Raw genomic sequence first — 20,709 nt, 5'->3', positions numbered from 1 at the left:
ACTTCCTGGTTCCCTCAGCGTGGATGGTGGGGGGAGCAGCAGAGAGACGAGCGATCGCTCGTGCTCTGCTGCGATCAGCGCTGGACTCCAGGACAGGTAAGTGTCCTAATATTAAAAGTCAGCAGCTGCAGTATTTGTAGCTGCTGGCTTTTAATATTTTTTCCCCATGGCACATCCGCTTTAACATCAATGACAGCTTGAAGTATTTTGTGGTATTTGTGGATGAGGCTCTTTATCTTCTCAGATGGTAAAGCTGCCCATTCCGTTTGGCAAAAAGCCTCCAATTCCTGTAAATTCTTGGGCTGTCTTGTATAAACGGCACGTTTGAGATCTCCCCAGAGGGGCGCAATGATATTGAGGTCAGGAGACTGAGATGGCCACTCCAGAACCTTCACTTTATTCTGCTGTAGCCAATGACAGGTGGACTTGGCCTTGTGTTTTGGATCATTGTCATCTTGGAATGTCCCATGTACTTCCCATGTGCAGCTTCCTGGCTGATGAATGAAATGTTCCTCCAGTATTTTTTGATAACATACTGCATTCATCTTGTCATCAATTGTGACCAAATTTCCTGTGCCTTTGTAGCTCACACATCCCCAAATCATCAGCGATTCACCTCCGTGTTTCACAGTAGGGATGGTGTACCTTTCATCATAGACCTTGTTGAGTCTACAAATGTAGCCTTTATGTTGTGGTCAAAAAGCTAAATTTTGGTCTCATCACTCCAAATGTCTTTGTGGCAGAAGGTTTGAGGCCTGTCTCTGTGCTGTTTGGTGTATTGTAAGCGGGATACTTTGTGACATTTGCGTAGTAATGGCTTTCTTCTGGTGACTCGACCATGCAGCCCATCTTTCTTCAAGTGCCTCCTTATTGTGAATCTTGAAACAGCCACACCACATGTTCTCAGGAAATCCTGTATTTCACCTGAAGTTATTTTTGGGTTTTTCTTTGCATCCCAAACAATTTTCTTGGCAGTTGTGGCTGAAATTTTAGTTGGTCTACCTGACCGTGGTTTGGTTTCACCAGAACCCCTTATTTTCCACTTCTTGATTAGAGTTTGAACACTGCTGACTGGCATTCTCAATTCCTTGGATATCTTTTTATATCGCTTTCCCATTTTATACAGTTCAACTACCTTTTTCCCCACAGATCCTTTGACAATTATTTTTCTTACCCCATGACTCAGAATCCAGAAACGTCAGTGCAGCACTGGATGAAAGATGCAAGGGTCTGTCAGGAGTCCAGAAACTCATTGACCTTTTACACACACACACACACACACACACACACACACACACACACACACTAAAGCGGAGTTCCACCCAAAAGTGGAACTTCCGCTTAAAACACTCCTTGCCCCCTTACATGCCACATTTGGCATGTATTTTTTTTTGGGGGAGGGGGGGCTTCAGGAGTGGGACATCCTTTACCACTTCCTCCTTCCGCCAAGGGGCCGCTAAGGCGATACGTCATATCGTATTTTGGCAGCCCCTCTCTGTAGGTGATCGTCTGGGACACGTGACAGGTCCCAGGCGATCGCCTTTCCAATCAGGAAGCGCATGCGCAGTGAGTGCCTGGTCGTGAAGCCGAAAGCTGTCACGGCCGGGTGCCCACAGTAGCAATGAGGACCCTGGCCGGAGGGGGTGGGGGGATTAGAGGAACGTGGAGCAGGTGAGTGCATGTTTATTAAAAGCCAGCAGCTACACTTTTTGTAGCTGCCGACTTTTAATAAACATGAAAAATGCCAGGAACACCCCTTTAATTACAAGCAATCAGATCACAGGTGAGGGTGGTTACCTTTAATAGCCATTCAAACCCCTTTGTGTCAACTTATGTACATGTTATCAGGCGAAAAAAACACCAGGGTATGTAAACTTTTGATCAGGGTCATTTGGGTAGTTTCTGGTTTCATTATGATATAAAAAAAAAAAAAAGAGTAAACACAGTTGATTGATAAAAAATGGCTTCAGCCAAACACTAAACATGAGTGAAAGAAAAGTTTTTGTGTATCATTCATAATTCTCTGAAGAAATCATAAATTCAATCATGTAAACTTATGAGCACAACTGTATATGTCCTTCACTTGCTGAATCCTGGGCTAGAGCAGATGGGGGGGGGGGGTGTTGGAGAAGCCCATGTCCCTGGGGGGGAGGAGGATGGAGCTCTAGTGTTGACTGTGGCATTTCATATAAACTACCCCCCCACACTGAGACCAAACTGACACCAAACTTGGGGAGCACCGAGAGGGGACCCAGGACTACAGCATATCCAATGTTGGGGTCGGCCAGCTTGCCTAGGTAATCTACCATATCGGTAGTCCAGGTTTGGTGTCCCTGTCACTTGTGGTTCGGGAGCAGTGACCAACAAGCTGACCAAGATTCCCCACAGAGCTAGTGTATTTACATGCATTGAGAAGTGAAAGGTATTGCTTCACTTTAAGTACATTTACGTTTTCCCATACATTCTCTGGTACCCCCCCCGCCCACTATATATATACACACACGTCGGCACTTTAAAGATGGATATCTCAGTAATGGCAGCAGCTGCCCTCACGCCGATCTCCCGCACCCTCCACCACTTACCAGCGCCGTCGGTAGCGGCGGAGGAGATCGGGTCCTTCTCTTTCCTGGTTATGGATACAAGTGAGGGCAACATGGCCCCCACTCTTCTCCACACCATAGCAGGGCGGAAGCGATGTCAAAACGTCACTTTCGCCCATGCTTCTTAAAGGGCAAATTTTTTTGTCATCTTTTCAAATGACAAAATGTTTTCTTTTTTTATTGCATTTAAGTCCAAATACGAGATCTGAGGTCTTTTTGACCAGCCGCTGTTTAGGGTCGGTTTGCAGGCACTATTTTTAGCGCAATAGCGCTTGCAAGCCACCTCAATGTGAAAGGGGCCTAAGAGGACCGGTCATGCTTTTTTCAATTACAAGGGATGTTTACATTCCTTGTAATAGGAATAAAAGTGACCCAAAATTATTATTTTTTTAAATCAAAGGTAAAATAAATAAAAAACATTTTTAAAGCGCCCCGTCCCGACGAGCTCACGCACAGAAGTGAGCGCATACATGAGCAGCTGTTGCATATGAAAACTGTGTTCAACCCCCACGCATCGTGAGAGCAATGATTCTAGCCCAAGACCTCGTCTGACTCAAAACTGGTAACCTGTAGAATTTTTTAAACGTCGCCTATGGAGATTAAGGAAAAAAGTTTGTCGCCATTCCACGAGCGGGAGCAATTTTGAAGCGTGACACATTGGGTATCAATTTACTCGGTGTAACATTATCTTTCACAATATAAAAAATAAAAATAAAAATTGGGCTAACTTTACTGTTGTCTTATTTTTTTTTTTTTTTATTGAAAAAAGTGAATTGTTTTCCAAAAAAAAAAAAAAAAAGTGTGCTCCTAAGACCGTTGCGAAAATACGGTGTGACAAAAAGTATTGGAATGACCGTAATTTTATTCTCTAGGGTGTTAGAAAAAAAATAAATGTATAATATAATGTTTGGGGGTCCCAAGTAATTTTCTAGCAAAAAATATTTTTTTAACTTGTAAACACTGAGTCTGGAAAACAGGCTTGGTCCTTAAGTGGTGAAATGCAGCACAACCTCCTCCTCCTAATTTTACTGACTGCTTCCCACGCTCCCACCGCACATTTACTGCAGGCGGGTGGCATGAGCCTAACCCAAGACAGGCTGGATGATGTACATTATCCAGCCTGTCTTGGGTTAGGGGCGTGCATGTGGGCTATGCATACTAGCCCATTATGACTTTGTCTTACAGGGTTTTTTTTTTCCCGACTAGGGTTTACAACCACTATTTTTTTTTTATTATTATTTCTTGGTATATTTTTTCATTGGGGTAAGGCGTTAAGCCTTACCCCAATGAAAAAATATACCAAGAAATAAGGAAAAAAAATGGTAATGGAAAAGCTAAAGTGTTAAAGCAAAATAATCGTAATTTTTTAAGGTTAGGGGTTAATTATTGTTACTTAGTATTCATTTATTAAAAAGGTATTTATGAGTAGTAGTAGTAGTAGATGTAGTAACACCCTAACAAAAGAACCCTGATTCCTAAACTCAACTTAACCTCTTACCCCAATGAAAAAAAGAAAATATAATAATAAAACTTTATTTTTTATGGTTAGGGTTATTTATTGTTACTTAGTATTCGCTTATTGAATGTCTAGTAGTAGAAACAACTGAAAAAAAATAATAAAAAAACGCGATAGTTTTCTATTGGCCAATAGAAATAAATACCACCAAAGCTCATAGGTATGCACCGAAATTTTGGCCTCCTTTTCGGCAATTTGCTGAAAGAGAAAAAGGGCCAACAATGGACCGGACTTTGGCGGGGCTCCGCCCCTGGTGCCGCCCCTTACGGGGCGTCATATAGCGCAGAAGAGAAAGGAGTGCCGCCACCTGGTTGAGTAGAGCTCCGGGAACATAACCATTTCAATAGCTTGGTGTTCCCCGCCGCGCGCTGTCACATACAGCCCCTTCTCTTTGTCCAGGCACTTTGATAGACAGATAACCCATCCAATCCTGGAACGGGTGATCTGTCTATCAAAGTTTCCTGGACAAGGGGGGGAGAGGCTGTATGTGACGGCGCACGACAGGGAAAACACAGCGATTGAAATTAAAGCGGTTATCTTCCCGGAGCTCTAATCATCCAGGCGGCGGCTCAACTCTCTCTTCCCATGCACCGGCTGGCTGCATCTAATGGACACTGGTGAGGCTACTTTGATCTCCTGCACCACGTCCCCAGCCTCTGACCGTCCCCCTGCGCCACGTCCCCAGCCTCTGACCGTCCCCCTGCGCCACGTCCCCAGCCTCTGACCGTCCCCCTGCGCCACGTCCCCAGCCTCTGACCGTCCCCCTGCGCCACGTCCCCAGCCTCTTGACCGTCCCCCTGCGCCACGTCCCCAGTCTCTTGACCGTCCCCCTGCGCCACGTCCCCAGTCTCTTGACCGTCCCCCTGCGCCACGTCCCCAGTCTCTTGACCGTCCCCCTGCGCCACGTCCCCAGTCTCTTGACCGTCTCCTGCGCCACGTCCCCAGTCTCTTGACCGTCTCCTGCGCCACGTCCCCAGTCTCTTGACCGTCTCCTGCGCCACGTCCCCAGTCTCTTGACCGTCTCCTGCGCCACGTCCCCAGTCTCTTGACCGTCTCCTGCGCCACGTCCCCAGTCTCTTGACCGTCTCCTGCGCCACGTCCCCAGTCTCTTGACCGTCTCCTGCGCCACGTCCCCAGTCTCTTGACCGTCTCCTGCGCCACGTCCCCAGTCTCTTGACCGTCTCCTGCGCCACGTCCCCAGTCTCTTGACCGTCTCCTGCGCCACGTCCCCAGTCTCTTGACCGTCTCCTGCGCCACGTCCCCAGTCTCTTGACCGTCTCCTGCGCCACGTCCCCAGTCTCTTGACCGTCTCCTGCGCCACGTCCCCAGTCTCTTGACCGTCTCCTGCGCCACGTCCCCAGTCTCTTGACCGTCTCCTGCGCCACGTCCCCAGTCTCTTGACCGTCTCCTGCGCCACGTCCCCAGTCTCTTGACCGTCTCCTGCGCCACGTCCCCAGTCTCTTGACCATCTCCTGCGCCACGTCCCCAGTCTCTTGACCATCTCCTGCGCCACGTCCCCAGTCTCTTGACCATCTCCTGCGCCACGTCCCCAGTCTCTTGACCATCTCCTGCGTCACGTCCCCAGTCTCTGACCGTCCCCTGCACCACGTCCCCAGCCTCTGACCGTCCCCTGCACCACGTCCCCAGCCTCTGACCGTCCCCCTGCACCACGTCCCCAGTCTCTTGACCATCTCCTGCACCACGTCCCCAGCCTCTGACCGTCCCCCTGCACCACGTCCCCAGTCTCTTGACCATCTCCTGCGCCACGTCCCCAGTCTCTGACCGTCCCCCTGCACCACGTCCCCAGTCTCTGACCATCCCTTGCGCCACGTCCCCAGTCTCTGACTATCCCTTGCGCCACGTCCCCAGTCTCTCACCATCTCCTGCATCTATTTATTTAATTTTTTTTAAGTTTCGTATTGGTCATTTTCGGTATCGGTTTTTCAGCCTAGTGTATTTTTCATTTTCGTTATCGGCACCAAAAAAACATTTGGTGCACCCCTAAAAGCTCACAAATGCTGCATAAAAATGTGCAGACGTTAGGTGTATTCTATATTTATTATTTTTCTTAGGGCGTGACTACTACTAATAAATGTAAAATAAATATACAAACATAAATACATACAATAAATAAATACCCCCCCCCCCCCAAAAAAAACTAAATATATATATATAACCCAACACGAAATAAATGAGTTTAATATTAAAGGTTAGGGGTTATGTATTACATATTTAACATGTATGATGAATTTATGCTGTGTATTTTTTATATTACGTTAAGTAAAAAAAATATTAATTTGATCAGAAAAACGCGCAAATGCACAAAAAAAAGCCTCCAAAAGTTGCGTTTCCATCGATTTCTATGGGAATAAAACGCACATATCGCCCAATTAGAGCTACAGGGAAATCTTCAGGAATGGTTTGGGGGTGAGTTTGGAGGTGACCCCTCTCTCTCTCTCCCTCCATAGAGAATGATGATTGTGATTCCTCCTCCTCCATGTATTGGGGGTGATGAGGCCTGTGAGGTGTAGATGAGGCCTTGTGCTGAGTATTGATGTGTGTGTATGTGTGGTGGGGGGAGGGGATGTATACATACACAGAGGGGGAGGGGATATTACTGTATATATGGTCAGTGCGGGTCGGAGAGGCTCCTCTCCCCGGAGAACACACCATGACAGGCCCCTCACCTTCTCTATCGCAGTCCGGCCACCCGCCTACGGTCACCTTATCGCCATTCCGCCCAGCGACCGGGCCTAACACCGCCCGCCGCTCCACAAACTGCTTTTCCGGTGATTTAAAAACAGCCCGACCTACAACAATGATACGCTGAGAGGTTCCGGGGGAAACGAGTTCCTACAGTGCAAGCAGAACCGCCCCACTTCACACCTCGCCCACACCCTCCCCATACCCCGCCCATCTCCTCCTCACACTCCGCCCACCAGCAGTTTCTCAGCCTCGCTTACAGTGGGCGTATGTTCTTTAGGGGGTGTGTTCTCTCAGTTTTGGGCGGAAGACACAAGTGTTTCGTCAGATAAAGCGACCCGTCGGAATGTGTAACGGAAGTCGCCATCTTGCTGCACCCCATACTCCTCCATACTAAGGATACACTGAGGAGGGGAAAGCGGACATCTTGTTACACCCACCGGAGTTTTGCATTTTACACTTGTTTTTAACAGTAAAGTGGGTATATATATATATATATATAGGAAAAATACAGTACTTACAACTCCGTCTGAATGTTTAGATGTTGAATTTTAACAAGCGTGCTCATCTCGTAGGTTTGCTAATCTGACAGAAGTTCACGGCTTTTAAAATTCAACATTTAACCAGTCAGACGGAGTTCTATGTACTGTATTTCACTATATAAACTCACTTTACTGTTAAAAAAAAACTGAAAAATGTAAAACTCCGGTGGGTGTAGCAAGATGGCCGCTTCCTCTTCTCAGTGTATCCTTACTATGGAGGAGTGCGGGGTGTAGCAAGATGGCCGCTTCCTCTCCTCAGTGTATCCTTACTATGGAGGAGTGCGGGGTGTAGCAAGATGGCCGCTTCCTCTCCTCAGTGTATCCTTACTATGGAGGAGTGCGGGGTGTAGCAAGATGGCCGCTTCCTCTCCTCAGTGTATCCTTACTATGGAGGAGTGCGGGGTGTAGCAAGATGGCCGCTTCCTCTCCTCAGTGTTATCCTTACTATGGAGGAGTGCGGGGTGTAGCAAGATGGCCGCTTCCTCTCCTCAGTGTATCCTTACTATGGAGGAGTGCGGGGTGTAGCAAGATGGCGGCGACCGAACGTCACTTCCGTTTCACATTGTGACATGTCGCCTAATCTGAGAAGGGGGGGAAGGATTACGCTGTAGCACAGCAAATATGGCGGCCTCCAGAGGACACGTAGAGAGGTAGAAGAGGGGAGAGGTGAGTGCTGGGGCTCGGTGTTCATCTCACCACACCGGGCCGATAATGTACTAATCCTACAGGGGAAACCTCTTCACCACTAGCAGCCAATCGGATCTCATTTTAGTCTCCCTTCTTACACATAGCATTTAATAAGCTGCGTCCTAATTGGCTGCTGCTGTCGGTGGACATCCTTAGAAAAAAAAGAAAACAGAGAGCCCCCCCGTGTGGAAGGGGGTGTGTACAGCACTGTGCCCTCCAATGTAATGCCTATTGCCTGGCTGTCATGTCCCTCCTCTGGATTCAGCGGCGTGAGAGGCAGCGAAGAGCCATGTAGCGAGTAATCGCTGTGGATTTACACCTCCAGAGCTGTGCGCTTATTCTGTATATCTCTGCTGAAACCTGGGGATCAGCGTGACTGCCAGACAGGGAGCATTTTCAGGTCTGTGTGTTTTTTTTATATGTTTATTATTATATTTTTTTACAGTCAGCTTTTTTATTTAGAGTTTTGGATGGAGAGGAGAAGAGTTGGGAGCTTCTGTCCGGTGATCACTTGTTACATAGAATCGGGGAAATGCTGTTTCAAGATCGGGAGGGGCGGACAATCGCGATTCCGATTCTTTAACCATTTTGCGCCCCACGCTGTAGTCGAAAAACGTCTACGGCGCGGTGCTCAATTGCCGGCCTGGACGTCCTCCTGTTTACTAGTTCCCTGCCCGCGCATCGGGGAACATCTGTGCCTGGCGGGTCACGCGGGTGCCGATGCGCGTGCCTGGCGGGTCACGCGGGTGCCGATGCGCGTGCCTGGCGGGTCACGTGGGTGCCGATGCGCGTGCCTGGCGGCTGCGATTAGCATTTACAGAGCCAGGGATCTCTGTGTGTAAACACGCAGAGATCCACGTCCTGTCAGGGAGAGGAGACCGATGGTGTATCCGTTGTACATAGGGACAACCATCGGTCACCTCCCCCAGTCAGTCCCCTCCCCCCACAGTTAGAATCACTTCCTAGGGGACACATTTAACCCCTCGATCGCCCCCTAGTGGTTATTTCCTTCCCTGCCAGTCAAATTTATACAGTAAGCAGCGCATATTTATAGCACTGATCGCTGTATAAATGTGAATGGTCCCAAAATAGTGTCAAAAGTGTCCGATGTGTCCGCCGCAATATCACAGTCCTGACAAAAATCGCAGAGCGCCGCCGTTACTAGTAAAAAAAAAAAAAGTCATAAATCTATCCCCTATTTTGTAGGCGCTATAACTTTTGCGCAAACCGATCACTAATACGCTTTTTTTTTTTTTTTTACCAAAAATATGTAGAAGAATACGTATCGGCCTAAACTGAGGGAAAAAAATATATAAAAAAATAAATAAAATTGATAGATTTTTTTTTTTAAATATTTTTTTATCCATAGGTCGGTTCTCCGTGGAGTAGGCGAAGCCGCGGCTTTGCCTAAAAAATCCTGCCCGCGGCTCGCCGCAATCCTGGGAAGAGGCCACTCGTGGCCTTTTCCCAGGATCGCTGCGAGCAGGATTTTTTTAGGCGAGGCTTCGGCCTAGTCCACGGCTTTTCCCAGGATCGCGGTGGACTAGGCCGAAGCCCTTTTTTGTTAACGCAAAAAAATAAAAAACGCAGAGGTGATCAAATACCACCAAAAGAAAGCTCTATTTTTGTGGGGGCGGGGGCGTCAATTTTGTTTGGGAGCCACGTCGCAAGACCGCTCAATTGTCATTCAAAGCGTGACAGTGCCGAAAATTGGCCTGGGTAGTGCCGACTCTGTAGAAAAATGCCTCCTGTGATGCGCCATTGGTCACGTCACTCCGGCTGATTGCCAAATTAGCTGGAGTGCGGCTCCATCCTGCTCACTTTTTTTCAACGGAGGGCACATATCGTTAGAACACCGGCTCCGTTATTCACTCTGATGCTCGGGGATGGCGGGTCGGGAACCCGCAATATGGGCTTGCCAACCCGCCATCCCAGAGCAGGAGGGCAGAGCCATCTTGTGGATGTCATATGTTTATAGGCAGAATAGGAAGTGGTTAAAAAAAAAGCCTCTGCAGTGTGCAGTACCACATTTGGCCAGAGGTGCAGGGGCGCTGGTGATGTTCGGAGCCGCTCGGATGCACTCAGAAACACTCTGGCTGGGATTCAGAAAGGACTTACGACAACGTATCTCCAGATACGCCGTCGTAAGTCCAAATGTGCGCCGTCGTATCTATGCGCTTATTCAGGAACTCGGATACGCCTGAATTTTGACAAGATACGACCGACGTAAGTCTCCTTACGCCGTCGTATCTTGGGCGCATATTTACGCTGGCCGCTAGGGGCGCCTCCGTCAATTTTCGCGTCGAATATGCAAATGACCTAGATACGCCGATTCACGAACGTACTTGCGCCCGTCGCATTAAGCTACGCCGTTTACGTAAGGCGTACGTCCGGCGTAAGTTTACCCCTCATAAAGCAGGGGTACGTCATGTTAAGGTATGGGCGCAGGAACAGCGTCGTATTTGAAGTCGTTTACGTAAGTCGTACGTGAATGGGGCTGGGCATAGGTAACGTTCATGTCACAGGCATTGAGCCGGCGTATGTTAGGGAGTAAATTTGACGTGATACTGAGCATGCGCCGTTCGTTCGGCGCTTCATTTACATGGGGTCACGCTTCATTATAATACAACACGCCCACGGCCTTGCTACTTTGATTTACGCGGGCCTACGCCGGCCCATTTACGTTACGCCGGCGTACATATGGGAGAAAGTGCTTTGTGAATACAGTACTTGCCTCTCAATGTTACGTCGGCGTAGCGCATATGAGATGTGCTACGCCTATCTAAAGATGCGCCGATCTCTCTGAATCCCGGCCTCTGTTCCCGAGGGTTTCCAAGTGCTTCTGAGTCTCTCTGGCGCCCCCGCACTTCTGGCCACATGCGGTATTGCATACAATAGAAGTCAATGTGGAACTTATCTTCGTTTCCATTGACTTCTATGGGGAAACTCGCTTTGATATGCAAGTGCTTTGGATTACAAGCACTCTCCTGGAACGGATTATGCTCGTAATCCAAGGTACTTCTGTTTTAGCTGGCTTCGGTTTGTTAGTGTATCTAAATGTGAGGATCCATCTAAGACTCCTCCCATATAACCCGACACAGTGGTTGTTGTACACATGGTGTTATGCTTTAGCAAAAATTATACCCCCCTCCGGTTGTGTTTGATGGGTAGTACTGCCCCCGAATGCCACCCATTGGAGGGAACGTGCATCACAATGGGGGGGTCTAAAGGGCTGAGAGCAGAACGGGTTAATAATCTTTCGTTATTTGTTTTGCAGTCGGGGGTTGATCCTTGAACATCCGATTCCGAAGCCACATCTTGTATTTTTCCCACAACCACAACCATGAAATCCGAAGACTTCTCGAATAACATCAGCATCAGCACCGAGCTGTTTAACGGCGTGGGGTACACCGACCTCTCCAAGGACTCCGCGCCGCTGCCCAACATCCCCGCTCAGCCGCCGGTGGACAGACCCCCGACCAAAGCCGCGGGCTGGAAGAGGAAATGCGCAAGCTACGTCCTCGCCCTCCGCCCCTGGAGCTTCAGCGCCTCCCTCACCCCCGTGGCCCTGGGCAGCGCCTTGGCGTACCGGTCCGAAGGCTCGCTGGACTTTTTCGTGCTCCTGGCCTGCGCCGTGGCGGTCCTGGCCGTCCACGGGGCCGGGAATTTGGTCAACACTTACTACGACTTCAGTAAAGGCATCGACCACAAGAAGAGCGACGACAGGACTTTGGTGGACCAGATTTTGGAGCCGCAGGACGTGGTGCGGTTCGGCATGGTGCTGTACACGCTCGGGTGTGTGAGCGCCGCGTGTCTCTACTTCCTGTCCACGCTCAAGTTGGAGCACATGGCCCTGATATATTTTGGGGGCCTATCTGGGTCTTTCCTCTATACTGGAGGTAGGATTTGTAGATGACTATCCCCTTTTTTGTAAACGCTATAAAAAAAAATTTTTTTACCAAAAATAAGAAGAAGAAAACGTATCGGCCTAAACTGAGGAAAAAAAATAATGTTTTTTATATATTTTTGAGGGATATTTATTATAGCAAAAAGTTTAAAATATTGCATTTTTTTTTTTCAAAATTGTCGCTCTTTTTTTGTTTATAGCGCAAAAAATAAAAACCGCAGAGGTGATCAAATACCACCAAAAGAAAGCTCTATTTGTGGGAAAAAAAGGACGCCAATTTCGTTTGGGAGCCACGTCGCACGACCGCGCAATTGTCAGTTAAAGCGACGCAGTGCCGAATCGCAAAAACTGGCCAGGTCCTTTAGCTGCCTAAAGGTCCGGGTTATTATATATATATATATTTTTTCTTTGTCTTTTTGTGAATTGAGATTAGTGAGGGTAGCACTGCAATAAATATTTTTGTTATTGGTACACATTGAGGGTGGATAATTATCACTCCCAAGTGCTAGCTTATTCCCTGGTGTGATTGTGATAATTGTGCAGATTGACATTTGTTAATTTAAAGTTTGAGATGTTCTCATCAATTAATGTTGACAACAAAAAAGGAATGGACTTCATAGTATAGTATTTTTCAAAACATCTCCTTGGATACCTAGGCCTTGCACCAATGTCACATGGGTTTTCAAGAAAGACAGATATATCGCCTCAATCGGAAGATCAATTCTCATTCATTAAGGCCCGATAAAAAAATAAATACAGTGCAGCATTTTAATTAAAAAAAGAAAAAAACAAACACCAAGTAAATTATAAAGATATTTCGATAAATAGTTAACATGCATGAATTAATACGGTGATTATATGCAAAATAATACAAAAAATAATAAATATTAAAGCGCTGGTTTGCTGATTAAAGTGTATTAATAAATACAAATATTAAATATTGTGCGCAAACAGATTAAAGATGTTAAGTGCTCCAAAAATAGTCCATTGAATAATAGACTATTTTCAGAGCACTTATCGCCTTTAAAGAGGAAGTAAACTTCCATCACTAACTTGTTCCTATAGGCAGGGCCTCCATCAGGAATTATGGGACCCTTTACATAGCTTCAGGCATGGGCCCTCCTGGAGCAGAGAACCGGGGGGGTGGGGTGGGGTGCTGCCACCTGAAATTGAGGGGGGGGGGGGGGGCTGCCGCAAATTGAGACGCGGGGGGGGGGGCCGTTACAAAAAAAGAAGAAATGAAGAAAAATATATATAAAAAAAGGGGGGGGGCCCTGGGGACCTCTGGGTCCTTTAATAAAAGGACGGCGATACCTCACATGTGTGGTTTGAACACCGTTTACATATGCGGGCGCTGCTCACGTATGTGTTCGCTTCTGCGCGCAAGCTCGTCGGGACGGGGCGCGTTTTCTGGCTCCTAACTTTTCTAGCTGGCTCCTAGATTCCAAGCAAATTTGTCAACCCCTGGCATACTCGATAATGTCCAGATTTTATAAAGTGCAATGAATCATCTGAGATTATTCAAAACTCATCTCCATGCTCATTTTGTACTTTGCTCCAGTGCTGCGTAACGACCGATGAAGTACTCAGTCACTGACCAAAAGGTCTGACTTTTGTGGCTTCCAGTGGAAGGATTCTACAGGGCCCAGTTCGCCATCATTGCTCTAGAGCAGGGATATGCAATTAGCGGACCTCCAGCTGTTGCAGAACTACAAGTCCCATGAGGCATAGCAAGACTCTGACAGCAACAAGCCTGACACCCAGAGGCAGAGGCATGATGGGACTTGTAGTTTTGCAACAGCTGGAGGTCCACTAATTGCAGAAGAGGGCCCTAGAGAATACAATGGCGGTCATTGCAACTTTTTTTTTGGTTACATATTTTGAGTTACAGAGGAGGTCTAGGGCTATTGCTCTAACAGGGGCACTTTAAAAAATGTTTTTATATATACATTTAACATTTTTAGTTTGACACTTAAAAAAATAAATAAAAAATTGATCACTTTTATTCCTATTACAAAGAATGTAATCATCTCTTGTAATAGGAATATGACATGACAGGTCCTCTGTAGGGGGGGAGTCATCTCATAAAAATCAGATCTCGGCTTCTCCATTTTTTGGATGCTGAGACTGGGCGTGACGTCATAACATCGCGACCGGCCTCCGATGATCATAGAGACTCCAGCGACCATCTGGTCCGCCGGAAATCTCTATGGCAAACATTCGGGGCCGGCGGATCCATTCTCCGACTCGCCAATAGTAGCAGAGGGCGGCGGGAGGGAGTGGGACGTCCCCTCTCACCGCCCGTAAGAACGATCAAGGGGCTGACCAGCTGTTATGAGCGTTCTTGTGGTGTAGGAAATCACTGGTTGAAAAAGCCGATATCTGAATGATGCCTGAAGCTGCACCCATTATTCAGATATCCCCCCCCCCCCCCCACAAAGCCCAGGACGTCAGATGACGGGCAGCCGTCGGCAAGTGGTTAATGTGATAATAAACTCAATTTGGTCAAATCCTTGTTCTAAGTTTGCCTTCATTTTTTTTTTTTTCTTTTAGGAATCGGATTCAAGTACGTGGCTCTAGGCGACTTGGTGATCCTCATCACCTTCGGACCCTTGGCGGTCATGTTCGCCCACGCAGTCCAGGTCGGGTATCTCTCGGTCACCCCCTTGCTGTATGCCGTGCCGTTGGCATTGAACACGGAAGCCATCCTTCACAGCAACAACACCCGGGACATGGAGTCAGACAGGCAGGCTGGTATTGTCACCATGGCCATCCTCATCGGACCAACCCTTTCCTACGTACTATACAACCTGCTGGTCTTCTGCCCGTATGTCATCTTCTGCATCCTGGCCACCCGTTACACCATCAGCATGGCCCTGCCGCTTCTCACCATCCCATTGGCATTTTCCTTGGAGCGCCAATTCAGGAGCCAAAACTTCGCTGGCATCCCCCAGAAAACAGCCAAGCTCAACCTGTTTGTTGGACTTTTCTACTTGTTCGGTATTTTGGTGGCACCCGCCGGATCGCTTCCAAAACTCTAGTGGACATTCAGTGACTTGCATCGCACTGTAGTACATTCTTCTTCACAAAGTTGCACTAATTGCGTGTTTTGGGTTCTTGTGGCAGATCGTATCATGTCTTACAGAGAGAAAAACTTGTCATGGAAGAGTCACTCCATCCAAGAATTACTAATAAAAAAAAAAAAAGGGGGATGTAAAGCCGGTATAAATTTGTACTTCATGTGAACGCCTTACACACCAAAAAACACACATATGGCATTTTTTTCCCCCCCTAAATAGCTTCCTTTAATTTTGTGCAGTCCTCCTTCACTTACCTCATCCTTCCATTTTGCTTTTAAATGTCCTTATTTCTTCTGAGAAACCCTCACTTCCTGTTCTTCTGTCTGTAACTCCACACAGTAATGCAAGGCTTTCTCCCTGGTGTGGAGTGTCGTGCTCGCCCCCTCCCTTCGACTACAGGAGAGTCAGGACGCTCTCTACGTTGCAGATAGAGAAAGGAGCTGTGTGTAAGTGGGCGTCCTGACTCTCCCGTAGTCCAAGGGAGGGGGCGAGCACGACACTCCACACCAGGGAGAAAGCCTCGCATTACTGTGTGGAGTTACAGACAGAAGAACAGGAAGTGAGGATTTCTCAGAAGAAATAAGGACATTTAAAAGCAAAATGGAAGGATGAGGTAAGTGAAGGAGGACTGCACTAAGGTAAAGGAAGATATTTAGGAAAAAAAAAATTACCTTTACAACCCCTTTAAGTGGGCAACTCTGGTCTAAGACCCCTTTCACACTGAGGGCGTATTGCAGGTGCTATAGCATTAAAAATAGCACCTGCAATCTGCCCTAAGGCTCCATTCACACTAATGCTTTTTTTGATGCATTTTGCAGAAATGCAGGGACATTTTTTAACATGGTTTCCTATGGAACGTGTTCACATCAATGCTTTTTTTTTGCCTCTGCGTTTTTGGAAAGGATCGGGGACTTTTTTTCCTGCAAAAAGCAGCGTTTTGCATGCAATAGAATTCAATGGACCTGCATCCAAAACGCAAGTACCGCGATTTTGCCGCGTTTTGCAGGTTTTTTTAACATGTTTATAGCTGGTTGTTAAAGGAAATGTAAAAAAATAAAAATTACTGGCTAAAAAAAACAAAACGCACGTCAAAAAACGCAGCAAGCACCACAAAAAGCATTACAAAAATGCTCATAGGTGTGAATCGAGCCTTAAAGTGCTGCTCTATTGTCTCCAGTGTGAACCCCCCCCCCCCCAGGGCTTTCACACTGGAGCGTTGTGCTAGCAGGACGGTAAAAAAAAGTCCTGCTAGCCGCATCTTTGGAGCGGTGTGTATATCGCTCCTCCACCGCTGCCGCCCATTGAAATCAATGGGACAGACCGGCTATACCGCGCATTGCGGGCGGTTTTAACCATTTCTCGGACGCTAGCGGGGGTTAAATGCTTCGCAAATCCGCCCATAGCGCCGGCGGTAAAAATAGCGCCGACGATATGGGCGGCTCAGTGTGAAAGGGGTCTAATGGTGAACGGACCCCCAACATCTACTGCAGGCATGCCTGTTCTTAGTGTGCTGGGAGTCACCTCAACAGGAAGGTCACCAGAAATAAAACATGACCTCGTGTCACGGCCAATACAGCACGATTTTGTATTTATTTTAAAGCTGACTTCAAGGCAAAATCCACGTATTGGAGCTGGTTTACCTGCCAAAGGGATTTGTATTCCTGTCCAGCCAGTCCTGAGATTTACACAGCTCAGCCACACAGCACAGCCCTATCTGGCAGGACAGAAGACCTGATTTATCTCTGCTGCAGTTCTGTAATACTTGCAGATCTTTTCCCATCTGATTGGCTTCTGCTTCTCTCTCTCAGTCTGAGAAGGAATGGTGCCCCATCACTGGTGTTAGTGGGAGGAATAGTGCCCTGTTATTGGTGTCCGCAGAAGGAATGGTGACTTGTGTTCGTGGGAGGAATAGTGCCCCATCTTTGGTGACAAAAGCTAAAGTGCCCCGTTGTTGATTTCAGTGGGGGGAATAGTGCCGCATCATTGGAAGGAATGGTGCCTCATCATTGGTGTCATTGGAGGGAATAGTGCGGCGTCATTGGAGGGAATAGTGCAGCATCATTGGTGTCAGTGGGAGGGAATAGTGCGGCATCATTGGTGTCAGTGGGAGGAATGGTGCGGCATCATTGGTGTCAGTGGAGGGAATAGTGCTTCATCATTGGAAGGAATAGTGCTGCATCATTGGTGTCAGTGGGAGGAATGGTGCGGCATCATTGGTGTCAGTGGGAGGAATGGTGCGGCATCATTGGTGTCAGTGGGAGGAATGGTGCGGCATCATTGGTGTCAGTGGAGGGAAAAGTGCACCATCATCATTGGAAGGTATAGTGCGGCATCATTGGTGTCAGTGGGAGGAATGGTGCCCCATCATTGGTGTCAGTGGGAGGAATGGTGTGGCATCATTGGTGTCAGTGGAGGGAAAAGTGCACCATCATCATTGGAAGGTATAGTGCGGCATCATTGGTGTCAGTGGGAGGAATGGTGCCCCATCATTGGTGTCAGTGGGAGGAATGGTGCGGCATCATTGGTGTCAGTGGGAGGAATGGTGCGGCATCATTGGTGTCAGTGGAGGGAATAGTGCTTCATCATTGGAAGGAATAGTGCTGCATCATTGGTGTCAGTGGGAGGAATGGTGCGGCATCATTGGTGTCAGTGGGAGGAATGGTGCGGCATCATTGGTGTCAGTGGGAGGAATGGTGTGGCATCATTGGTGTCAGTGGGAGGAATGGTGCGGCATCATTGGTGTCAGTGGAGGGAAAAGTGCACCATCATCATTGGAAGGTATAGTGCGGCATCATTGGTGTCAGTGGGAGGAATGGTGCCCCATCATTGGTGTCAGTGGGAGGAATGGTGTGGCATCATTGGTGTCAGTGGAGGGAAAAGTGCACCATCATCATTGGAAGGTATAGTGCGGCATCATTGGTGTCAGTGGGAGGAATGGTGCCCCATCCTTGGTGTCAGTGGGAGGAATGGTGCTGCATCATTGGTGTCAGTGGGAGGAATGGTGCGGCATCATTGGTGTCAGTGGGAGGAATGGTGCGGCATCATTGGTGTCAGTGGGAGGAATGGTGCGGCATCATTGGCGTCAGTGGGAGGAATGGTGCGGCATCATTGGCGTCAGTGGGAGGAATGGTGCGGCATCATTGGCGTCAGTGGGAGGAATGGTGCGGCATCATTGGTGTCAGTGGGAGGAATGGTGCGGCATCATTGGCGTCAGTGGGAGGAATGGTGCGGCATCATTGGTGTCAGTGGGAGGAATGGTGTGGCATCATTGGTGTCAGTGGGAGGAATGGTGCGGCATCATTGGTGTCAGTGGGAGGAATGGTGTGGCATCATTGGTGTCAGTGGGAGGAATGGTGCGGCATCATTGGTGTCAGTGGAGGGAATAGTGCTTCATCATTGGAAGGAATAGTGCTGCATCATTGGTGTCAGTGGGAGGAATGGTGTGGCATCATTGGTGTCAGTGGGAGGAATGGTGTGGCATCATTGGTGTCAGTGGGAGGAATGGTGCGGCATCATTGGTGTCAGTGGAGGGAAAAGTGCACCATCATCATTGGAAGGTATAGTGCGGCATCATTGGTGTCAGTGGGAGGAATGGTGCCCCATCATTGGTGTCAGTGGGAGGAATGGTGTGGCATCATTGGTGTCAGTGGGAGGAATGGTGTGGCATCATTGGTGTCAGTGGAGGGAAAAGTGCACCATCATCATTGGAAGGTATAGTGCGGCATCATTGGTGTCAGTGGGAGGAATGGTGCCCCATCATTGGTGTCAGTGGGAGGAATGGTGCGGCATCATTGGTGTCAGTGGGAGGAATGGTGCGGCATCATTGGTGTCAGTGGGAGGAATGGTGCGGCATCATTGGCGTCAGTGGGAGGAATGGTGCGGCATCATTGGCGTCAGTGGGAGGAATGGTGCGGCATCATTGGTGTCAGTGGGAGGAATGGTGTGGCATCATTGGTGTCAGTGGGAGGAATGGTGCGGCATCATTGGTGTCAGTGGAGGGAAAAGTGCACCATCATCATTGGAAGGTATAGTGCGGCATCATTGGTGTCAGTGGGAGGAATGGTGCCCCATCATTGGTGTCAGTGGGAGGAATGGTGTGGCATCATTGGTGTCAGTGGGAGGAATGGTGTGGCATCATTGGTGTCAGTGGAGGGAAAAGTGCACCATCATCATTGGAAGGTATAGTGCGGCATCATTGGTGTCAGTGGGAGGAATGGTGCCCCATCATTGGTGTCAGTGGGAGGAATGGTGCGGCATCATTGGTGTCAGTGGGAGGAATGGTGCGGCATCATTGGTGTCAGTGGGAGGAATGGTGCGGCATCATTGGTGTCAGTGGGAGGAATGGTGTGGCATCATTGGTATCAGTGGGAGGAATGGTGCGGCATCATTGGTGTCAGTGGGAGGAATGGTGCGGCATCATTGGTGTCAGTGGGAGGAATGGTGTGGCATCATTGGTATCAGTGGGAGGAATGGTGTGGCATCATTGGTGTCAGTGGAGGGAAAAGTGCACCATCATCATTGGAAGGTATAGTGTGGCATCATTGGTGTCAGTGGGAGGAATGGTGCCCCATCATTGGTGTCAGTGGGAGGAATAGTGCCCCATCATTGGTGTCAGTGGAGGGATTAGTGCCCCATCATTGGTGTGGTTTGGAGGAATAGTGTCTCATATTAGTGAGGGGAACAGAGCTGGATAAAGGAAAGCAAAGGGCCACATCTGGCCCACAGGCTTACAGTTCAGTGAGTAGAACTAGTTCTGTGGTGATGGGGCTCCCAAAAGTATTGTTGGAGCATCAACATCCCTTCCCCCAATCCCCTCCAAATGATCATTTTTGTGACATTTTATTCCAGTCCTTTCTACCAACAGGATCTGGGTTATGACGTGTGCACAGCATTGTTCTATAAAGACTGTGGGCCAGATCCACAAAGAAATTACGCCGGCGTATCTATTGATACGCCGCGTAACTTCTAGGATGCCCCGTTGTATCTTTGTTTTGTATCCACAAAACAAGATACGACTGAATGTGGGCTAGATCCGACTGACGTACGTCTTAGTACGCCGTCGGATCTTAGGTGCATATTTACGCTGGCCGCTAGGTGGCGCTTCCGTTGATTTCCGCGTAGAGTAGGCAAATGAGCTAGATACGGCGATCCACAAACGTACGTCCGGCTGGCGCCTTTTTTTACGTCGTTTACGTAAGGCTTTTTTCGGCGTAACGTTACCCCTGGGTCTATGAGGCGTACGCAATGTTAAAGCGGTGGTTCCCCCTAAAACACATTTCTAACAATAGATTCGTAAGACCCGTTACACTGCGGGTAGGCTGGCTTTTTTTTTTTTTTTTCGTACATACCGAGATCTCGGCGTCTCGTCCCTTGGCGGTGGGCGTTCCTAGTTGATTGACGTTCCTCGGACGGGCGCATACGTGACGTCACGACTTTCCGACAGAAGCCGAACGTCATTGCGCAGGCGCCGTATAGAGTCGGCTCTATACGGCACCTGCGCAGCGACGTTCGGCTTCTTTCGGAAAGTCGTGACGTCACGTATGCGCCCGTCCGAGGAACGTCAATCAACTAGGAACGCCCACCGCCAAGGGACGAAACGCCGAGATGTCGGTATGTACGAAAAAAAAAAAAAAAAGCCAGCCTACCCGCAGTGTAACGGGTCTTACGAATCTAT

The 20,709-nt window shown here is 48.3% G+C and overlaps 2 protein-coding genes across 12 annotated transcripts in view; one reads left to right on the top strand and one right to left on the bottom strand.

The window, feature by feature from the left end:
* The window catches only part of MTOR (mechanistic target of rapamycin kinase), a 212,797-nt gene extending 205,818 nt beyond the window's left edge, over positions 1 to 6,979 (bottom strand). For 6 of the 10 annotated variants that reach the window (XM_040326331.1, XM_040326334.1, XM_040326333.1 and 3 more), the window contains exon 1: positions 6,804 to 6,978. The gene's annotated coding sequence lies outside the window, so the exon portion shown is untranslated. Of the gene's footprint in view, positions 1 to 6,803 lie in introns of all 10 variants that reach the window. The other 4 variants (XM_040326325.1, XM_040326329.1, XM_040326326.1 and 1 more) reach the window with 1 other exon arrangement.
* A 943-nt stretch (positions 6,980 to 7,922) lies between these two features.
* Positions 7,923 to 15,244, top strand: UBIAD1 (UbiA prenyltransferase domain containing 1). Of its 2 annotated transcripts, none has more exons than XM_040326323.1 (3): positions 7,923 to 8,027; positions 11,326 to 11,947; positions 14,509 to 15,244. In XM_040326323.1, the coding sequence occupies exons 2-3, from the start codon at positions 11,392 to 11,394 to the stop codon at positions 14,994 to 14,996; spliced, it is 1,044 nt and encodes a 347-aa protein (XP_040182257.1). In that variant the 5' UTR covers positions 7,923 to 8,027; positions 11,326 to 11,391; the 3' UTR covers positions 14,997 to 15,244. The 2 variants fall into 2 exon arrangements, with proteins under 2 accessions (XP_040182257.1, XP_040182258.1); XM_040326324.1 differs by lacking the exon at positions 7,923 to 8,027 and adding an exon at positions 8,226 to 8,448.
* The last annotated feature ends 5,465 nt before the right edge of the window (positions 15,245 to 20,709 follow it).

The sequence above is a fragment of the Rana temporaria genome, chromosome 10 (assembly GCF_905171775.1).
Source record: "Rana temporaria chromosome 10, aRanTem1.1, whole genome shotgun sequence".
Taxonomy (NCBI): Eukaryota; Metazoa; Chordata; class Amphibia; order Anura; family Ranidae; genus Rana; species Rana temporaria.
This window is presented reverse-complemented; position numbering and strand designations above follow the sequence as displayed.